The sequence below is a fragment of the Halichoerus grypus genome, chromosome 1 (assembly GCF_964656455.1).
Source record: "Halichoerus grypus chromosome 1, mHalGry1.hap1.1, whole genome shotgun sequence".
Classification (NCBI taxonomy): domain Eukaryota; kingdom Metazoa; phylum Chordata; class Mammalia; order Carnivora; family Phocidae; genus Halichoerus; species Halichoerus grypus.
In genome coordinates this window covers 82,292,707-82,313,798 of record NC_135712.1, presented here as the reverse complement: position 1 = coordinate 82,313,798, position 21,092 = coordinate 82,292,707, and the positions used below count along the sequence as shown (strand labels likewise).

General features: G+C 37.0%; 1 protein-coding gene across 4 annotated transcripts in view; it reads right to left on the bottom strand.

Moving 5' to 3' along the window:
• Positions 1-14,580: 14,580 nt before the first annotated feature.
• The window catches only part of DCUN1D1 (defective in cullin neddylation 1 domain containing 1), a 31,339-nt gene continuing 24,827 nt past the window's right edge, over positions 14,581-21,092 (bottom strand). For all 4 annotated transcript variants that reach the window (XM_078068593.1, XM_078068588.1, XM_036085128.2 and 1 more), the window contains exons 5-7: positions 19,093-19,175; positions 18,761-18,857; positions 14,581-17,416 (exon numbers count right to left, since the gene is read on the bottom strand). In XM_078068593.1, coding sequence (XP_077924719.1) covers positions 17,337-17,416; positions 18,761-18,857; positions 19,093-19,175 — 260 coding nt within the window. In that variant the 3' untranslated portion in view covers positions 14,581-17,336. The remainder of the gene's footprint in view (positions 17,417-18,760; positions 18,858-19,092; positions 19,176-21,092) is intronic.

The window sequence follows — 21,092 nt, the reverse complement described above, 5'->3', positions numbered from 1 at the left end:
GACCAAATGGACTTCACAGACATATTCAGAACATTCCATCCCAAAGCAACGGAATACACATTCTTCTCTAGTGCCCATGGAACATTCTCCAGAATAGATCACATCCTAGGTCATAAATCAGGTCTCAACCAGTACCAGAAGATTGGGATCATCCCCTGCATATTTTCAGACCACAATGCTTTGAAACTAGAACTCAATCACAAGAGGAAAGTCGGAAAGAACTCAAATACATGGAGGCTAAAGAGCATCCTACTGAAGAATGAATGGGTCAACCAGGAAATTAAAGAAGAATTAAAAAAATTCATGGAAACCAATGAAAATGAAAATACAACTGTTCAAAATCTTTGGGATACAGCAAAGGCAGTCCTAAGAGGAAAGTATATAGCAATACAAGCCTTTCTCAAGAAACAAGAAAGGTCTCAAGTACACAACCTAACCCTACACCTAAAGGAGCTGGAGAAAGAACAGCAAATAAAGCCTAAACCCAGCAGGAGAAGAGAAATAATAAAGATCAGAGCAGAAATCAATGAAATAGAAACCAAAAGAACAGTAGAACAGATCAACGAAACTAGGAGCTGGTTCTTTGAAAGAATTAACAAGATTGATAAGCCCCTGGCCAGACTTATCAAAAAGAAAAGAGAAATGACCCAAATCAACAAAATCATGAATGAAAGAGGAGAAATCACAACCAACCCCAAAGAAATACAAACAATTATAAGAACATATTATGAGCAACTCTATGCCAGCAAATTAGATAACCTGGAAGAAATGGATGCATTCCTAGAGATGTATCAACTACCAAAACTGAACCAGGAAGAAATAGAAAACCTGAACAGACCTATAACCACTAAGGAAATAGAAGCAGTCATCAAAAATCTCCCAAAACACAAAAGCCCAGGGCCAGATGGCTTCCCAGGGGAATTCTACCAAACATTTCAAGAAGAATTAATACCTATCCTTCTGAAACTGTTCCAAAAAATAGAAATGGAAGGAAAACTGCCAAACTCATTTTATGAGGCCAGCATTACCTTGATCCCAAAACCAGACAAAGACCCCATCAAAAAAGAGAATTACAGACCAATATCCCTGATGAACATGGATGCAAAAATTCTCACCAAAATACTAGCCAATAGGATCCAACAGTACATTAAAAGGATTATTCACCACGACCAAGTGGGATTTATCCCTGAGCTGCAAGGTTGGTTCAACATCCGCAAATCAATCAACGTGATACAATACATTAACAAAAGAAAGAACAAGAATCATATGATCCTCTCAATAGATGCAGAAAAAGCATTTGACAAAGTACAGCATCCTTTCTTGATCAAAACTCTTCAGAGTATAGGGATAGAGGGTACATACCTCAATATCATAAAAGCCATCTACGAAAAACCTACAGCGAATATCATTCTCAATGGGGAAAAACTGAGAGCTTTCCCCCCTAAGGTCAGGAACGCGGCAGGGATGTCCACTATCACCACTGCTATTCAACATAGTATTGGAAGTCCTAGCCACAGCAATCAGACAACAAAAAGAAATCAAAGGCATCCAAATTGGCAAAGAAGAAGTCAAACTCTCACTCTTTGCAGATGATATGATACTTTATGTGGAAAATCCCAAAGACTCCACCCCAAAACTGCTAGAACTCATACAGGAATTCAGTAAAGTGGCAGGATATAAAATCAATGCACAGAAGTCAGTGGCACTCCTATACACCAACAACAAGTCAGAAGAAAGAGAAATTAAGGAGTCGATCCCATTTACAATTGCACCCAAAACCATAAGATACCTAGGAATAAATCTAACCAAAGAGGCAAAGGATCTGTACTCAGAAAACTATAAAATACTCATGAAAGAAATTGAGGAAGACACAAAGAAATGGAAAAACGTTCCATGCTCATGGATTGGAAGAACAAATATTGTGAAGATGTCAATCCTACCTAGAGCAATCTACACATTCAATGCAATCCCCATCAAAATACCATCCACTTTCTTCAAAGAAATGGAACAAATAATCCTAAAATTTGTATGGAACCAGAAAAGACCCCGAATAGCCAGAGGAATGTTGAAAAAGAAAAGCAAAGCTGGCGGCATCACAATTCCGGACTTCCAGCTCTACTACAAAGCTGTCATCATCAAGACAGTATGGTACTGGCACAAAAACAGACACATAGATCAATGGAACAGAATAGAGAGCCCAGAAATGGACCCTCAACTATATGGTCAACTAATCTTTGACAAAGCAGGAAAGAGTGTCCAATGGAAAAAAGACAGTCTCTTCAACAAATGGTGTTGGGAAAATTGGACAGCCACATGCAGAAGAATGAAACTGGACCATTTCCTTACACCACACACAAAAATAGACTCCAAATGGTTGAAAGACCTCAATGTGAGACAGGAGTCCATCAAAATCCTAAAGGAGAACACAGGCAGCAACCTCTTCGACCTCAGCCGCAGCAACTTCTTCCTAGAAACATCGCCAAAGGCAAGGGAAGCAAGGGCAAAAATGAACTATTGGGACTTCATCAAGATAAAAAGCTTTTGCAAAGCAAAGGAAACAGTCAACAAAACCAAAAGACAACTGACAGAATGGGAGAAGATATTTGCAAATGACATATCAGATAAAGGGCTAGTATCCAAAATCTATAAAGAACTCATCAAACTCAACACCCAAAGAACAAAGAATCCAATCAAGAAATGGGCAGAACACATGAACAGACATTTTTCCAAAGAAGACATCCAAACGGCCAACAGACACATGAAAAAGTGTTCAATATCGCTCGGCATCAGGGAAATCCAAATCAAAACCTCAATGAGATACCACCTCACACCAGTCAGAATGGCTAAAATTAACAAGTCAGGAAATGACAGATGTTGGCGGGGATGCGGAGAAAGGGGAACCCTCCTACACTGTTGGTGGGAATGCAAGCTGGTGCAGCCACTCTGGAAAACAGTATGGAGGTTCCTCAAAAAGTTGAAAATAGAGCTACCATATGATCCAGCAATTGCACTACTGGGTATTTACCCCAAAGATACAAAAGTAGGGACCCGAAAGGCTACGTGCACCCCGATGTTTATAGCAGCAATGTCCACAATAGCCAAACTGTGGAAAGAGCCAAGATGTCCATCAACAGATGAATGGATAAAGAAGATGTGGTATATATATATGATGGAATATTATGCAGCCATCAAAAGGAATGAGATCTTGCCATTTGCAACGACGTGGACGGAACTGGAGGGTATTATGCTGAGCGAAATAAGTCAAACAGAGAAAGACATGTATCATATGACCTCACTGATATGAGGAATTCTTAATCTCAGGAAACAAACTGAGGGTTACTGGAGTGGGGGGTGGGGTGGGAGGGATGGGGTGACTGGGTGATGGACACTGGGGAGGGTATGTGTTCTGGTAAGCGCTGTGAATTGTGCAAGACTGTTGAATCTCAGATCTGTACCTCTGAAACAAATAATGCAATATAAGAAAGAAAAAAAGAAGAAGAAGAATGTAGCAGGAGGGGAAGAAGGAAGGGGGGGAAATCGGAGGGGGAGAAGAACCATGAGAGACAATGGACTCTGAAAAACAAACTGAGGGTTCTAGAGGGGAGGGGGGTGGGAGGATGGGTTAGCCTGGTGATGGGTATTGAGGAGGGCACGTTCTGCATGGAGCACTGGGTGTTATGCACAAACAATGAATCATGGAACACTATATCTAAAACCAATGATGTAATGTATGGGGATTAACATAACAATAAAAAAATTTTAAAAAAATTAATATGAATCATTTAAAGGAAAAAGTATAGAAAGTGGAAACTGCACACTGGGGAAAGAACATGAAAAGCCTCCAAGGTGCAAAAACCCAACTATGCAAATGGCGCACATGAGCTGGGAGGCAGGCAGAGAGTGACACGCAGAGGGTGTTGGATGTTAAGTTAACAGTCAGAACTTTACCCTGCTTATCTAGGACAACTCACCAGGGAACCTCTCTCCTATAGCATCCATCTTTCTACCCAGTACAGCTTTCTCATACAACCATTTTGTTTTTCCTCCCATCTTTACAAAATCTACTCTTCCCCTTCCAGCTACCACACTGTTTCTTTGCTCCTCTTTGCTACAAAACTACTTGAGAGTTGTCTGTACTCGATATCCCAACTCCTCTTCTCCAATTCTCTCTTGAGCCCACTCCAATCAGGCATTCTCCTTCCATTACTCCACTGAAGCTATTCATCAAGGTCAAGAATGGCTTTCATGTTGCTAAATCCAATATTCAATTTGCAATTCTTATTTTTCTTGAGCTATCTGCAGCCTTTGACATAGTTTATCACTCCCTCCTCCTTAGAATAATCTCTTCACTTGGCTCCTACATCACTTTTCTGCTTTTCCTCCTCCATCACTGGTAGCTCATCCATTTTCTTTGCTATTTCCTCCACACTCACCCGATCTCTTTTTTTTTTTAATATTTATTTGAGAGAGGGCACACGGTGGGGAGGGGCGGAGGGAGAGGGAGAGAATCTCACACAGGCTCCCTGATGAACGAGGAGCCAGATGCAGGACCCAACCTCATGACCCTGAGATCATGACCTGAGCCGAAATCAAGTCAGTCGCTTAACCGAGCCACCCAGGCGCCCCTCACTCAATCTCTTAATATTGGAGTGCCTCAGGGCTCAGTCCTTGAACTTCTCTTTTCTGTCCACATTCATTCTTGGTGATCTCTACTCAGAATTTCACTGGCTCATATAGGCATCATAAACATGTACCCTGAACTGAGCTCCTGATCTTTTCCTACAAAACCTGTTTCTCCCATATCTTCTAAATCTTGATTAATAGCAATTCATCCCTCCAATTTCTCAGGCCAAAAACCTTAGAATAATCTTTGAGTTCTTTCTTGCTACACAGTGACAACCTCTCCTCTTCTATGACATTACTCCTTCCTTCACTTACACCTAGTTCCTCAGAAAATCCAGTTAAATCTACCTTTAGGGCGCCTGGGTAGCTCAGTTGGTTAAGCGACTGCCTTCAGCTCAGGTCGTGATCCTGGAGTCCCGGGATCGAGTCCCACATCGGGCTCCCTGCTCGGCAGGGAGTCTGCTTCTCCCTCTGACCCTCCCCCCTTCATGCTCTCTCTCTCATTCTCTCTCTCTCTCAAATAAATAAAATCTTTAAAAAAAAAAAATCTACCTTTAAAATATATCCAGAATTTAACTACTTTTTTTTTAATAGCTCCACTGTTATCACCCTAAGTCACCATCATCTCTCATCAGGATAATTGCATTAACTTCTTAGTTGACATATTATCTATTGCTGTGTAACAAATTATCCCAAAACTTTAGCATCTTAAAACAACAGGCATTACCCACATTTTTTGTGGATCCAGAATCTGAGTGCAGATTCAATGTGGGTAGCTCACATTTAAGGTCCCTCACAAGGCCGCAGTCAAGCTGTTAGTCAGAACTGCAGTCCCAACTGAAAGCTCAACTGAGAGAAGATCAGCTTCCAAGCTTATTGATGTGGTTGTTGGCAAGATTTAGTTCTCCGTGGGTTGTTGGGCCAAGAGCCTTGGGTCCTCACTGGCTGTTGGCTGGAGGCCACCTTCAGTTTCTTGCCACATGGGTCTCTCTTAAAGGCAGGTCACAAAATGGCAACTGGCTTCCAACAGTGAGCAAGTGAGAGAGCAAGAGAGAACATGCAAAATGGAGACTATAACCTAATCTCAGAAATGATATCCCATCACTTTGCCATACTCCATTCATTAGAAGCAAATCACTAGGTCCAGCCCACACTCGAGTGGAAGGGATTACACATGGGTGTGAATCTCATGAGGCAGGGATCATTGGGGATGTTTTAGAGGCTGCCTACCACAACTGGTCTCCTGCTTTCACCTTATCCTTCCCCCACACACAAACATACAGTCTTTTCCCAACACACCAGCTAAGGCACTTTTGTGAAATCTCAAGTACTGACCTGATATTACTCTGCTCAAACCCTCCAATGACTTCCCACCTCACTGTAAAAGCCATAGCACTAACAATACCCACAAGGCCACACACAATTTGCTACCTGTTATCTTTTTTTAAGATTTTATTTTTTAGGTCGCCTGGCTGGCTCAGTCAGTTAAGTGTCTGCCTTCAGCTCAGGTCATGATCCCAGGGTCCGGGGATCAAGTCCCGCATCGGGCTTCTTGCTCAGTGGGGAGCCTGCTTCTCTCTCCCCCTCTGCTGCTGCTCCCCCTGCTGTGTCAAATAAATAAATAAAATCTTTAAAAAAGAAAAAAGATTTTTTTACGTAATCTCTACACCCAACGTGGGGCTCAAACTTACAACCCCGAGATAAAGAACTGCATGATCTATTGACCGAGCCAGTCAGGCTCCCCTCTACCGTTATCTTTGATCTCATTTCCTATTATTCTCCTCACTCCCTCCTCTCCAGCCTGCTAGCCTCCTTGATGTTCCTCAAACGTGCTGCCAACTCAGTCTTTATAGTTGATATTTGCAGTGACTGCAAGCTTTCATTAGATATATGCATGGCTTATGATTTCATTTCTTAGGTATTCAGCTATCTCAGTGAAGCTCTCCCTGATTACCCTATTTAAAATTGCACATTCCACTGTCCCCTTCCCTGCTTTTTCCCCCTCCACAGCACTTCTCACTATATATCACAATATATATATTTTATACTAGAATGTAAGCTCCATGAGGGCAATTATTTTTCTTTTGTTCACTGCTGTATTCTTAGGATAATGCCTGACACATTAAGGGATTAGAGACATTTATTTAGAATATTATTAGAATGAGTGAATAAATTCTGAAAGATCTGAGGAGTCACCAAAGGATCTTAAGCCTTTTAGGTAAGTCATGCTGGTAACAGCAAGAATAAGTGATTGGAAGAAAAACAGACTAGGGCGCCTGGGTGGCTCAGATGGTTAGGCGTCTGCCTTCGGCTCAGGTCATGATCCCAGGGTCCTGGGATCGAGTCCCACATCGGGCTCCCTGCTCCTTGGGAGCCTGCTTCTCTCTCTCTGTCTCTCATGAATAAATAAAAAAAATCTTAAAAAAAAAGAAAAAAGAAAAACAGACTAAAAGTATATAGGAAGCCACAGGAACTTAGGCAATCCTGTGATGAAAACTTAAGGACAGTGACACTGGGAATCAAGAACATCATATGGACACAAAACTTATAAATGCTCCAAAACTGTTCTACAAATTCTACACAACCACCAAAATCCCAGCTGCATTTTCTTGCAGAAATTGACAAGTTGATGTTAATATTTGTATGGAAATGCAAGGGACCTAAAATAGCCAAAAAATTTTTTGAAAAACAAGTTGGAGGAGTCCTACGTCCTAATTTCAAAACTTAACTACAAAGTTACAGGAATCAAGACTATGTGGTTCTGTCATAAGGAAGGACATACAGACTGATGGGAATTAAGAATCCAGAAATACACCCATATATTTATGGGCAATTGGTTTTCAACAAGAGTGCCAAGACCATTCAATGGGGAAAGAAAGAATAGTCTTTTCAACAAGTGGTAAGGGGACAGCTGGCTATTCACAGGCAAAAGAATTAATCTGCCCCCCTACCTCATGCAATATACAAAAATTAACTCAAAATAGGTCAAAGACATAAAGAGCTAAAACCATAAAACTCTTAAAAGAAAACATAAGTGTACATTTTCTCACATTGGATTAGGCAATGGTTTCTTAGATTTGATATCTAAAGTGCAAGCAACCAAAGAAAAAAATAAATTGGATTTTATTAAACTTTTGTGCCACGAGGCACTATCAAAGTAAAAAGACAAACCACAGGATAGAAAATATACGTAGAGGGGGCCTGGGTGGCTCAGTTGGTTAAGCATCTGCCTTCGGCTCAGGTCATGATCTCAGGGTCCTAGGATCAAGGCCCACGTCGGGGTCCCTGCTTACCAGGGAGTCTGCTTCTCCCTCTCCCTCTGCCCCTCCCCCTGTTTGTGTGCTCACTCTCTCTCCCAAATAAGTAAATAAATAAAATCTTAAAAAAAAAAAAGGGAAATATTTGTAGATCATATACCTGGTAAAGATCTAGTATTTTGAATATATAGAGAACACTTACACATCAATAATATAATAAGTAACTCAATATAAAAATGGGCATATGACCTAACCAAATTTAATACTGAAGAAACAGAAAAACTGAGCAGACCAATAACTAGTAAAAAAACTGAATCTGGGGGCGCTTGGGTGGCTCAGTCGTTAAGCGTCTGCCTTCGGCTCAGGTCATGATCCCAGGGTCCTGGGATCGAGCCCCACGTCGGGCTTCCTGCTCCGCGGGAAGCCTGCTTCTCCCTCTCCCACTCCCCCTGCTTGTGTTCCTGTTCTCGCTGTCTCTCTCTGTCAAATAAATAAATAAATAAATAAAATCTTTAAAAAAAAAAAAAAAAAAACTGAATCTGTAATCAAAACCTCCCAACAAAGAAAAGCCCAGTACCAGAAGGCTTCACTGGAGAATTCTACCAAACATTTAAAGAACAATAATCTTCCTCTAACTCTTCCCAAAAATTGAAGAAAAGGAATTCCAAACTCTTTCTGTGAGACCAGCAATGCCAATACTAAAGCCAGACAAGGAAACACAAGACAACTACAGACCAATATCCCTGAAGAATATTGGTACAGGAGTCCTCAACAAAATATTAGCAAACAAATTCAACAGCACATCAAGGAATTATACACCACAAGTGGGAGTTATTTCTGGAATGCAAGGGCGGTTCAACATATGAAATTCAATCATTCTAATACACCACATTAACTGAATGAGGACAAAGCCACATGATCATCCTAACTGATGCAGAAAAGCAATTGACAAGACTTAACATCCTTTCCCGATTTAAAACAAAAAACTTCCACACACAAGAAACAGAAGGAAACTATCTCAACATAATAAATACCATATATGAAAAACACACAGCTTACATTATATTTGATGGTGAAAGACATAAAACTTTTCCTCTAAGAAAAGGAACAAGACAAGGATGCCCGCAGTTTTTTTTAAAAAAGCAAATATTAACAGACAGGGAGAAATAGGAAGCAATACAATAATAGTAGGGAACTTCAATATCCCACTCCCATCAATGGACAATATTCATCAATCATCCAGGCAGGAAATCAATATGGAAACATTGGACTTAACATGTTAGACCAGATGGTTAATATCTTGAATATCAAAAGAACTCCTACAACTCAACAAGAAAATCAAATAACCCAATTCAAAAATGGGCAAAGAACTTGAATAGACATTCCTCCAAAGATATACAAATGGCCAACAAGTATATAAAAAGATGTTCAATATCACTGATCATCAGAGAAATGCAAAACAAAACCATAGATACTGCCTCACACCCGTTAGGACGGCTAGTGTAAAGAAAAAAGTGAGGATGTGGAGAAATTGGAAACCTTGTGCATTGTCAGGATTGTAAAATGGTATAATTGCTATGGAAAACAGTATGGGGGGGTTCCGCAAAAAATTAAAAATAAAACTACCATATGATCCAGCAATCCCACTTCTGTGTATATATCCTAAAGAATTGAAAGTAGGGTCTCGAAGAGGTATGTGTACACTTAATTTCCTAGCAGCTTTATTCACAATAGCCAAATGTCCACTGACAAAAAATGTTGTATATACCTACAATGAAATATAATTCAGCCATAAGCAAAAGAATCCCTGTCACATGCTACAACATGGATGACACTTGAAGACATTATGCTACGTGAAATAAGCCAATCACAACAAGACAAATACTGTGTGATTCCCTTATATGAGGTATCTGAAATAATCAAATTCATAGACACACAAAGTAGAAGGTGTTTTCCAGGGGCTGGAGTGTGAATATGTATTTTTCAATTCTCTTATATTTTTAGAAGTGGAATTGCTGGATCATATGCTAACTCTGTTTAATTTTTTGAGTAACAGCCAAACTGTGTTCCAAACCAGCTGCACCACTTTACATTCCCACCAACGTACAAGGGTTCCAGTTTGTCCACACCTTCATCAACACTTGCTATTGTCTATCTTTTTGATTAAAGCAATCCTAGTGGGTGTGAAGTCATTGTGGTTTTGATTTGCATTGCCCTAATGCCTAATAATGTTGAGCATCTTTTCATGTGTATAATGGCCATTTGTGATCTTTTTTGGAGATATGCCTATTCAGATTCTTTGCTCATTTGTAAAATGGGTTGTCTTTTTATTGTTAAATTATAAGAGGTTTTTATATATTCTGGATACAAGACCCATTATATTTTTAAATTAAGGAAATCTTTTGATTATAGCTTTTTATACACTTCATTAGCTTTCAAAATATTTTCAAGTTAGACTACATTCTTTAAGTACATGAAATGTCACCTTAAATATAAATTGCATAGGAATTTAAAAATTTAAAGCAACCACTGCTTTTTCAAACATATGTATTCCAAGGCAAGGAGTTGGGATATACGGGTCCCATAGGTGAAAAGATTTAGAGATAAATGCAATGTATGGACCTTATTTGAATTCTGACTTGAACTGGAAAAAGAATTATAAGACAATTTAAAATACTGACTGGATAATTACTAAGAATTTGTTAACATTTAAGTGTGGTAATAGTATTGTGATTATATTTAAGCATCCTTATCTTTTTGATATAAATACTGAAACACAAATGGAATTATCTATGTGGGACTTGCTTCAAAATAAATCAGGGTTGCAAAGATGGGTGGCATACAGACAGGTAAGATTGGTCATAAATTCATCATGTTGAAGTAGGTTCATTATACTATTGTACTTCTGTGTATGTCTGAAATTTTCTATTAAAAATTTAAAAAGCACTACACTCCAATGTCCACTATGTGTAAGAGCACAAGTTGCTGGCAGCAACTAAATGGTACCAACTAAAGTTTTACAAATTTAAGAAATTCCCAGTTACCTTAAAAGCAAAAGAGCTCTGGGAAACTTAAAGAGACTGTGACATATCCATGCAGTGCAATGTCTGTACAATGTTTTAAATATTACCACCAGTCACAGGCTGACTCGGTAGCTTTATCAACTATGATCCACACAACAGCACCAAGCACCAGCCACAGCACTGCTCACCTACACACTTCATCTCCTCAGCAGAATTCTAAGGGACCAGAGCACTCCCACTGGAAGGCTAGAATAACTTTTCTCACTGGCTACAGAAAATACTACCTTCAACTAAGTACATGTCTACAGTAAGTCATTTTACAGTAATCCCGCAGGGCACCTTATACTCACCCAAACTGCATATCCAATCTATGGACACACGAGTTAGGACTGCGAGGTATAATTTGCACACTTAAAATACATACCCACCAGAATGACTATAATAAAAAAAGACAAGTATTCTCAAGGATGTGAAGAAACTGCAACGCTTATGAATTGTGGCAGGAATATTTTTAAATAGTACAGCCACTCTGGAAAAGATTTGGCAGTTTTTAGGAAATTAAGCAAAAATTTTCCAACCAACCCAACAATTACACTCCTGGGAATCTACCTATGAGAAATGAAAACATTATGTCCACACAAAGGCATATATGTGAATGTTCATAGCATCATTATTCATAACACCCAAAAAATATGAACAATCCAAATGTCCATCAACTGGTGAATAAGCAAAATGTAGTACAGCCATACACTGGAAGATTATGCAGCAATTAAATGAACAAAGCACAGGCATAGGCTACAACAGGAGTGAACCTCAAAAACATCATGCCAAGAAGCTGGATGCAAAAGACTTCAAATTGTCTGACTCTATTTATGTGTAATTCCCAGATAGGGAAAATCTATGAAGCAGATGAAAGTGGCTGCCTGGGGCTGGGGGTAAGAGAGGGAATCAACTGCAAAGGACCATGAGGGGAGCTTTTATGGGCTGATGGAAATGTTCTAAAACTGGATTGTGAGGATGGTTGCACAACTCTATAAATTTACTAAAACCATCAAATTGCTTATTTACAATGGGTGAATTTTATCATGTGTAAGTTATACCTCAATAAAGCTTTTTTTTTTTTTAAGTACCATTACACCAAGTCTTTGGAACGACTCTCTTAAAGTTCTGGCTGACAGCCCTGTTTAATTTCAATAGAATGAGTTCTAACCTACTCTCAGGATTAAAAATAGTATTAGCATTTGCTTGAAACCTAAACACGCTACTTTTGAAGGATTCCAAGTACATACATCTCTAATCTTTACTGATCAATTATTACTCTTTTAGCTATGTGCCTTGTTAACTATAAGACAAATCCTTGTCTACAGACTACACTAGCATTTTCTCTTAGCCATTTTTCCCCCTGGATGTATGCCCGACACTATTCCTTTTTGTAAAAATCTTGTTTGGTATTGCCCCAGTTTTCCATTAAATACAAAGTTTTCTTAGAGTATTTCATAACTTGAGCTAGAATTTTAAGTAAATATTTATATTGAACATGAACATTCTAAACATATACATTCTAAATACAAAATATTATCCTTTTTGTTTTGTTTCTTCATTAAGCCATTCACATACTGCCTCTGGCAAGTTTCAAACTTCATTGTTTCAAATCAAGCTTTGCTTTCAACTACTTTGGTTCAAAATTCTTCTTTAAAATTATTTGATGGATTCTTCTTTCAAAGCAGTTGCTGTCTTCTATGATCAGACCTGCTTTAATTCTGGTCTAACTCCCATCTCTTTCCATTCCACTGAAAAATCTGCCAAAGGGGTAATGTTCCCGCTTACGCCAGACATTAAAAAACAATTTCTTTTAACCGAACATTTTTCTCAAACCAAATTTCACATGCAATGCCATTAACCTGCAAGAGATAAAGTAGGAAGCTATGGATAAAGTGGAAGAAGAGGCACCCTGCCTCCATGGCCCAACCTCATGGAATATAGCAGCCTCGAAGTATGGCTTAAAAACCGATGCCCTACATTACAAGTCACATTTCAGCACAGCACAAATACAAAAAAATTAAACTGAAAATATTTAAGCAATACGCATAAGAAAAACTTGGATATACTTAAATAAAAAAATAGACTTTTTGGGACCTCAATTTTAAAAATTGGTAACTATAAAATAATTCCCAAAATAATGTCTTTAAAACTCCATAAATACATTACTTTTTAGGAATTCCATCTACTACAAAGATTGTGTACCTTTTATCATAATTTCCTTATTTATGACAGACTTTAAAAGAAGATCAACCAAAGAAAAGCCAAAAAGCCACAGTAACACAGAACATTGAGCCTAGTGGGAAGTGGTTAAATAAGTTGGTCAGCAGGAAACGCCAATTACCCAACAGGCAGTAAAGGAAAATAAGATGGCAAGAATGCTCTGGTAAAACCATTTATGCATCTGTATTATGAATTAAAAAAAAAAAAAAGCACTATCTGCCTCCAGAATCAGATACAAATCAAGCAAATATTCAACCAAAATGGCAACAAATAGTAACGATAAACCTGGAAAAGGGGATCTGTACTATTAAGAATTTTCAAGTTTATATCAACTACAAAATATAAACCCCTTCCCCTCAGAAATCAAAGGTATCATGATATATAACTTAACATTTCTATAAAATAAAAATAGAAATTATTGCTCTATGACTGTAAAAATGGAGGCAAGTAAAGAGTTTAGAAATATACTCGTTTATAATCAATTAAATGATGAGCCATAATTTGAACCCTAATTATCACATTATGTAGAAATCACAATTCAGGTGTTGTGTCCTTAGTTATTAAGATATATGTTAAATAGTTCACATTTTAAAAACATTTTATCGTTACATAATCAAATTTGATAAAATTTTATCAAAACATCTATGTATTCAATATAAATCATATTGTTAAAAGTTTTATAAAGTAACATTTAAAGAAAACTGCTGAGGTGCCAAATAATTATTTTCTATTAAATATACAACTTAACATTTAGAACTATATAAATTAATTCTTGCTAAAAGTTGATTCAGGTTTACAAAGGCATACTTTGTGAACTATAATAAATTTCCCCAGCACCACTTTCCTTTTCCATTCCAAAATTCTTTCATTAGGTTTAACTTTCTTCTGTCATTCATATGTAAAAGTTACAGAAGGTTTACAATACGTTGTCTTAATAGTAACATGTTTTCAAAAAATCTAAGCAAAGTGCACATTAAACTAGCTACAACTACTCAAATTCCTTATCAAATAAAAAATAGATGAACACTTCATTCACTTAAATCTTTCTGAGGAAAAAAAAAAAAATAGTATAACCTTGCTTAAATAAGAATTCCCCAGTAAGGATATTATATAAAAGATTTCCCATGTTATTTTATTTACTTTCTCTCATTAAAACTTTTTAAAAGTCTAATGCAGAACACGCACTTACAATGCCATATTACACAACTACAGTACTGTTAATTAAACAAAGCAGCCCAGTATAGTTGTAAACATTTTAAAAATGTAGTAAACAAGACTTGGCATGTCTTTTCTTCCCAAAACTTGCCATTACAATGCTCTTTCCATGAATAATTACTCTTCCTGGAAAAGTTTAAGGTATATTTTAGTCTTTAAAAATATTACACTGAAATAATATGTGAAAAGATTTAGTCATGGCAATTTCACGGAAGCTTTTATTGCCTCTGTTGGTAATATGACAGGGATTGTAAGAAGCACAATTGAACTTACAGAGATTTGCAGATGATAGTCACTAACGATAATCTTGATCTCAAGTATTTTTATATGTGGGCACTTCTAATTTTATACACTTTACTATTTAAAAAGCATTACATTTTAAAATGTGTACCTGTTTTGACATTTGGCAAAAAGGAAACTGTACCTGTGGTTCAATTTAAAACAAAGAATCAGCCTGGGGAGTTTACCAAAATGAAGACTGAAACACTAATGAATTAAAGCATTTCAAGGGGTGTGTGTGTGTGTGTGCGCGCGCGCGTGCACGCGCACGCGCATGTGTGTATGAGCATGTGTCTCTCTTTCAACCTCTGTCAATCTCTCTCACAGACACACTCACACACATACACAGCCATATGTATAAGCATTTTTTTAGTACAAAATACTCCCTGTAACCAGACATTTATCCTCAAAATAATCACACCACATTAAACCAGTCTTCTCTTTTCAGCCCTAGTAATAGTATTGTTTAATTCTAAGATGCCATCATAGAGTGAACAACCTTAACTTTTATGCTACATAATTATATTCAAAGCTTTATGTATTTTTTGTTTATAATTACACAGTAATTATAAATGTTTAGTACCAAAATGATGACAAACACTATTTTGTTGAAAAAGGTCTTGCGTTTAAAAGGAAAAGTCTGTAAACCCAAGGCACTAAGCCATGAACCAATATCAGACTTCTAGGAAAAACCATTTATATTGGGGGAAAAAAAAAAAAAGCTAATGGGATCTCACTTTAAAACACAGCATACTCGAATTAATCAATCCGAAAACAATACCATAACTCAAAATCTTCAAGACAAAAAACAAAATAGTACATATATATATATATCTTTTTAAATTTTTCATAATTGAAGTTCCTCTTTATATTTACAAATATGAAATCAGGAAATACTGAAAGCAGCAGGATTCTTTTTTTCTTTTTCTTTTTTTTTAAATAACCAATTCTAGTAACCTGAATAGGAGTTTTCAAAATATTCTTTTGGTAGAATTAATATTCTTGAGTTAAAGTTATGATTGGAATATTAATATAATATCTATGGGGAAAGCTCAATTTCAGAAACTGTGTAAATAAAAAGTAGTTGTAAGATGTCACTGTTTCTTAAAATCATTTCCACATCTACATAAAACATACTGCTATTCTGAAGTACATTCCTTTGATAATTTTAACATTGGGCCTTAGAGAGTTGCCTGGATATACCAAGCAAAATCTATTCCTGCTAAAGACCAAAGTCACCCAATATATGAAGTTTTACATTTTTTTACTTGCCTTACAGAAATGTTTAAGAGAGCAAGAAACCCTTCACATGTCAGGAAGTGAACAGAAAAGTGAGGCATTTTCGGCATGAAAGCAGTTCATGGGTCTTGTAATGAAAAAAATAAGATAGGATTCTGCTTTGATGTGAAAACTGAGCTAATCTGAACGAAACAAAAAAGGTGAAGAAACTAAATAATTTACAAAAATAAAAGCCAGATTGGTATTTTGCATCAAGTACATGCTTGCTTGAAAATTTTTGCTCCTGAAGTAAGTATTTGGCAACCACAGTGATTAACAGTTAAAGGAATTTCAACAAAATAAGAAGTCATCAAAAATGGACTATTTGTCTGAAAGCAGTACCTATAAGGATTGAACTTCATGGCTCATCATGACCATTTTCAAAATTTAATTCCTACTATCTTCTTATAAATTAAGAGAATTTCATTTGTGTTCCATAGTGTGCTGACAAAAACAAACAAACAAACAAAAAAAAACAAAAAAAAATAAACCCTCATGCCTAAATTTAGAATATTGTATTGTGTAGCAATCTAAAACATTCAAAACAAATTAAATAGTTTAACTTATTCAACAGGCATATAAGCATTTCAAAATCATAATGAAATCCAATTATGTAGTGCATAATGTAGACAGGAGTAGAATCTAACATTATGCAGACATTTCCTAAATAAAAGTTCCCTGTAAGACAACTATACATAAACATGGGTAAGGTAAGTGCAGACTAGTTCTGTGGAACCTTTTGAAATCGAGGGTCTGAAACACAATAAATTTTTCAGGTAGGCACACCAAGTTATCCTAAAAATTTTTCACGTTGGTTATTTTGACATCAGTTACTCTACTCACATCAACAATACATGTGATTTGCCAGGAAAAAAAAATCCCCCCAAACCAAAACACCATTCCAGATCTGGTACACTTAAATATATCACTCTCATCGGAAGTGCTATCAGCATAGTCTTTGCAACTAGCCCAAAGCATATATTTAAGAAGTTTTTAGAAATTGTTTGTGATGTTCATATGTTTAATTCTTATGCCAAACTGCTTTCTGATGAAGACAGCATTGTGCTTTATGCAAGAATGGAAACCTCAAAATAATCACCATAAAGCTTCTAAGACTTATGGGAGAATAAACTAGGATGGTCCACAGATATAAGATGAAATCCACAATGTTGGAATTATAAATGTTTAGAGCGGCCCAGACTAGAAGACAAGCCCAAACCACCATTAGAAGAATGAAATACGATATGGTCCAAGATGTATCCTTAAAGTTTTGACACAACCCTCAGTCTGAATTGTGAGGATTGATCTTCAGTTCAGTCCAGCCAGCAGAAATTGACTGTGCAATTTTCCGTTGTATTTATTGTACAGACTATGTACATTCTAGAAGGTTCCTTTAGTGCTACACTGTTGTACTTTTTGTCCCAGCAATTTGAGGGCGTGCAAATTCCACAAAGTCATCAATAAGAACAGGCCATGCTCCTGGGGAAAAAAAAAAAAAAAGATTGGGAACAAAGAAAGGAGGAAAAGCAGAAATAAAATTTTAAAGAGAATCCTTTACTTTTTAAAATATCTTCCCCGTAACAGTTAAAGTATGTCATTACAAATATTCCCACTGATCAGACTTCCAAAATTCTGACTTTTTAGAGTTTCTACCTAAAATATGCCTTATATTCTCTCTGCTCTATTATTCTAAAACTTGATTATCCTCTGAATGATAAATAATAACTCTTCTGGTGCTCAATCAAGAATATCACGGTTTTCTGAAGGCCATGGAACTGGCAGCCTAAGAAATGGCCAGGCCATAATGGCATGCTGCCAGCACTGAGAGTATAGGTAGGTGGGAGGAAAAAAGTTTCCAGGCATTTTGTGGCAAACTTACAAGGGAAATCAACAGCAAATATCAACCTCTATCTAATTTCATGATAATAAATTACTAAAAGATTTTAAATTGCACATATGCATGCCTCTACACATCCACACGCCAACCTCTAAATCAGGAAGTTCTCCAGTTTTGTGTAAGGCCTAACAGAAAGCACAATTATCATCAGTAATATGCAGGCTTAGACATTTCTCACTTGTCAGTGGAGACTGTACATCACAATGAAAACAAAGAGAAAAAAATAACATCATCTCTGGTTAAATAGTTCCAGGACACTTTTAAGGAGGCCAAGGTCATTGGAGATTTTTCAAAGAGTACCTCTGTCTATTCAACAATCTCAAAAATGCATCCTGCTAATTCTCAAGGGAAGCTAAGTAAGGATGTGTGAGGAAATCAATGTAAACCACTGTCACTTCTCAAAAAATAAAAGCAAGGTCCTCGTAGTGGATGGTAATATCTTTTTACACACATGAAAAAATATCAGAAAAGAATTCAATTGATGATCATTTACTGTAGTGAATGTCACTGAATGTCAACATACTACAGTAGGGCAGCTGAAGTACATTTCAAATTTAACAAAGTCACTGAACTTGAGTTTACAGTCAAGTTCACAGACAAGACAGATAACAGTAAAAACACAAATATAAAAGTACATTAAGAAGAGTAATGAGTAAACTGAAAATCTAAAGTAAACTGAAAATCTAAAACATGGACGAGAACTATTCATGCGTTTCTGGAAGACAGGATTACAGAGTTGGTATTTAAAGAAACAGAACAATATAGGCTAGTAAAGAGGACAAAAGCATTTTATATATTCGGAAGAACACAAGTAAGAGGTCAGAGGACAGAAATCCAACTCCAAGAAAAACAGAAGTAGATAAGAAGTTTAAGAGTATGTGATAAAGTAACAAAACCAAAGTTACTAAGGCCAAAACGTTCATTACCTTCTTCATCATAATTAGACATGTCATCTGCAATCATTGTACTGAAGTCTAAAAGAAGGTTCCAAGTATCTTTTGGTATTGATCGTTTATGATGTTCCTATTTTTAAAAAATAAGCAAAAAACATCCAAATCACCAGAGAGTTTCAAAATACCAGCCCAAATGATGCTAAATTCAAGAATGCAAAATAACTTGTGTAATGAAATTCTGGTAATCAAATTTCTCATTCTATGTCCACTACACACTCTGAGTTAGTCATGCTTTAAAAAGTGTTAATTTATCTTCAAAGTAAAAATGTAGAGAAAAGATGGAGCTGCAGAAAACATGAACTTACCAACAAAAATTTATTCCATAAGTCTAAGAATTTAAATCTTCCATTAAGCACTAAATTCCAGTAGGCAATGGCCATTTCTAGATCTGTAATATTAAAAATAAGTTATGTATTTCAAATTCCATGAATATTTATCCCTGCAAAAAAAACACAGGTAAGACCGAAGATAGCCCTAAAAAAAAAAAAAAAGTTTTGTTTTTTTTCTCCTGACTACTTGTGTCGTAAAATTTGCATATACAGATAAGACCAAGGTTTGTATCCTGCCCTCCCTCACTAACGAATAGTCCCTTCAGGGCAAGAAGAATACCACTTACCTCACACGGGGTTTCTGAAGCCTAAATTGGATAATGCGAAGACTAGATAAGTAATAAAATGTTAATGTACACCGGTGTTTCTCAACCTCAGCACTTTTGATATTTGGGGCCAAATAATTTTTCGTTGTGGGGGACTGTCCTATATTTTATGACATTAGCAGCATCCCTGGTCTCTACCCACAGCTCCATTCTACCCCCAGTGGTGACAACCAAACTGTCTCCAGACATTGCCAAAGCTTTCCCCGGGTGGCGGGGGGGGGGGGGGGGGGGGGACAAAGCTGCCCCCAGTTGAGAACCACCAATGTACAACTACAGGTTGTAACACAAAAGACTGCTTTCCACAATGACTGATCCTGACTTCAGAGACCACTAAGAATACGGATTTAAAAATTAAAATTCGTCAACTAAGATCTGCTTTTGGAAAAGTTTGATGAAGATGATATAAATGGCTATTTAACTGGGTTTGGAGCCGAGTGAAGCCATACTGCTACATGACAAAGTATAATACCTGTCATGACAGAGAGAAAGAACTATAATCTCTTTCAAGGAACTAAGCCTGTTAAGAAAGTATCAAGCTTTTATGAGTAAATTTACATCTCCAGGTCAGGAAAAATTACATTCCAAGTAACTTAAAAGTCCTTTCAGATACGATCTCCAAACCACCCGATAATGTGAAGAATCCTGAGACTAGGGAAGACTCCAAAAAGGCTCACATCCTACCTTAAAGAACAATATATAGGCCATAAGGCAAAAAATCTCCCTTCAGCACTGGACCTTCACCTCTTCAAGGATAGGGACTGCATATCCCCACATGAGCAGACTGAAACACAGTACACATTCCGAAACTGCTGATGAATGAACTTCCTACAGTTCCATGTGCAAATGCACTACTTACCCTCAAAGCCATCATTACGTCTTCCTTCAAACTCAGTGGAAAAGGTGTCACTTTTTTCTCTTCTCCAAAGATAAGCCCTTACCATCACTGTTCTCAAGCCAATACCATCCTGCCTCTTCAGGAATCTTACCTATTAGTTAGTTTTCCTCTCTCCCTACATCTTCAACTTTGCCCTGTCTTCGGGCTTTTTCCCCTTCACAAAGAAATATGCTCAGGTTACAGCACTTACCATTAAAAAAAAAAAAAAACTTTCTTGGATCTCTCATCCCCTTAACTAGCTACCCTCTTTCTCCTTCCCTTCACAGATAATCTTGAAACGGTACCTGGAGTCTTCTACTTCTATACATAATGTGCTCCTGAAAGCAAGGCTGAAAGTCAAATTCAGATCCCCAGGTTTTAAGAAAACTAGAAATATGACACCAACTCCTAATCATAATACCTTTTTAATCTTTGCAGTCTTTAAGGCTCTATAGCCAATATTCCTTTCAGGTTCTGTAATTTTGTTCTTTTCTTTAACAACTAAACATGCTAATTGTCTGGCTCAAGTGCAGTACACAATGGCTCTTATTAGCATGCTTAATGATCTCCTTCTTCCCTTCAAATGAATGAAATTTATAACTAAGCTTATTACTAGTGCTAGCATTTTTTTTCCTTTTCAACTAATTTTCACAAAATAAGGATAAGAAACAACAGAGATATTCAAATAACTACAAACCAGGAGACACCTATTTTGTCAGCTGATACACTAAAAAAAGAATCTGACAAGGATGGAAGTGTATGTGTATGATGTTTGA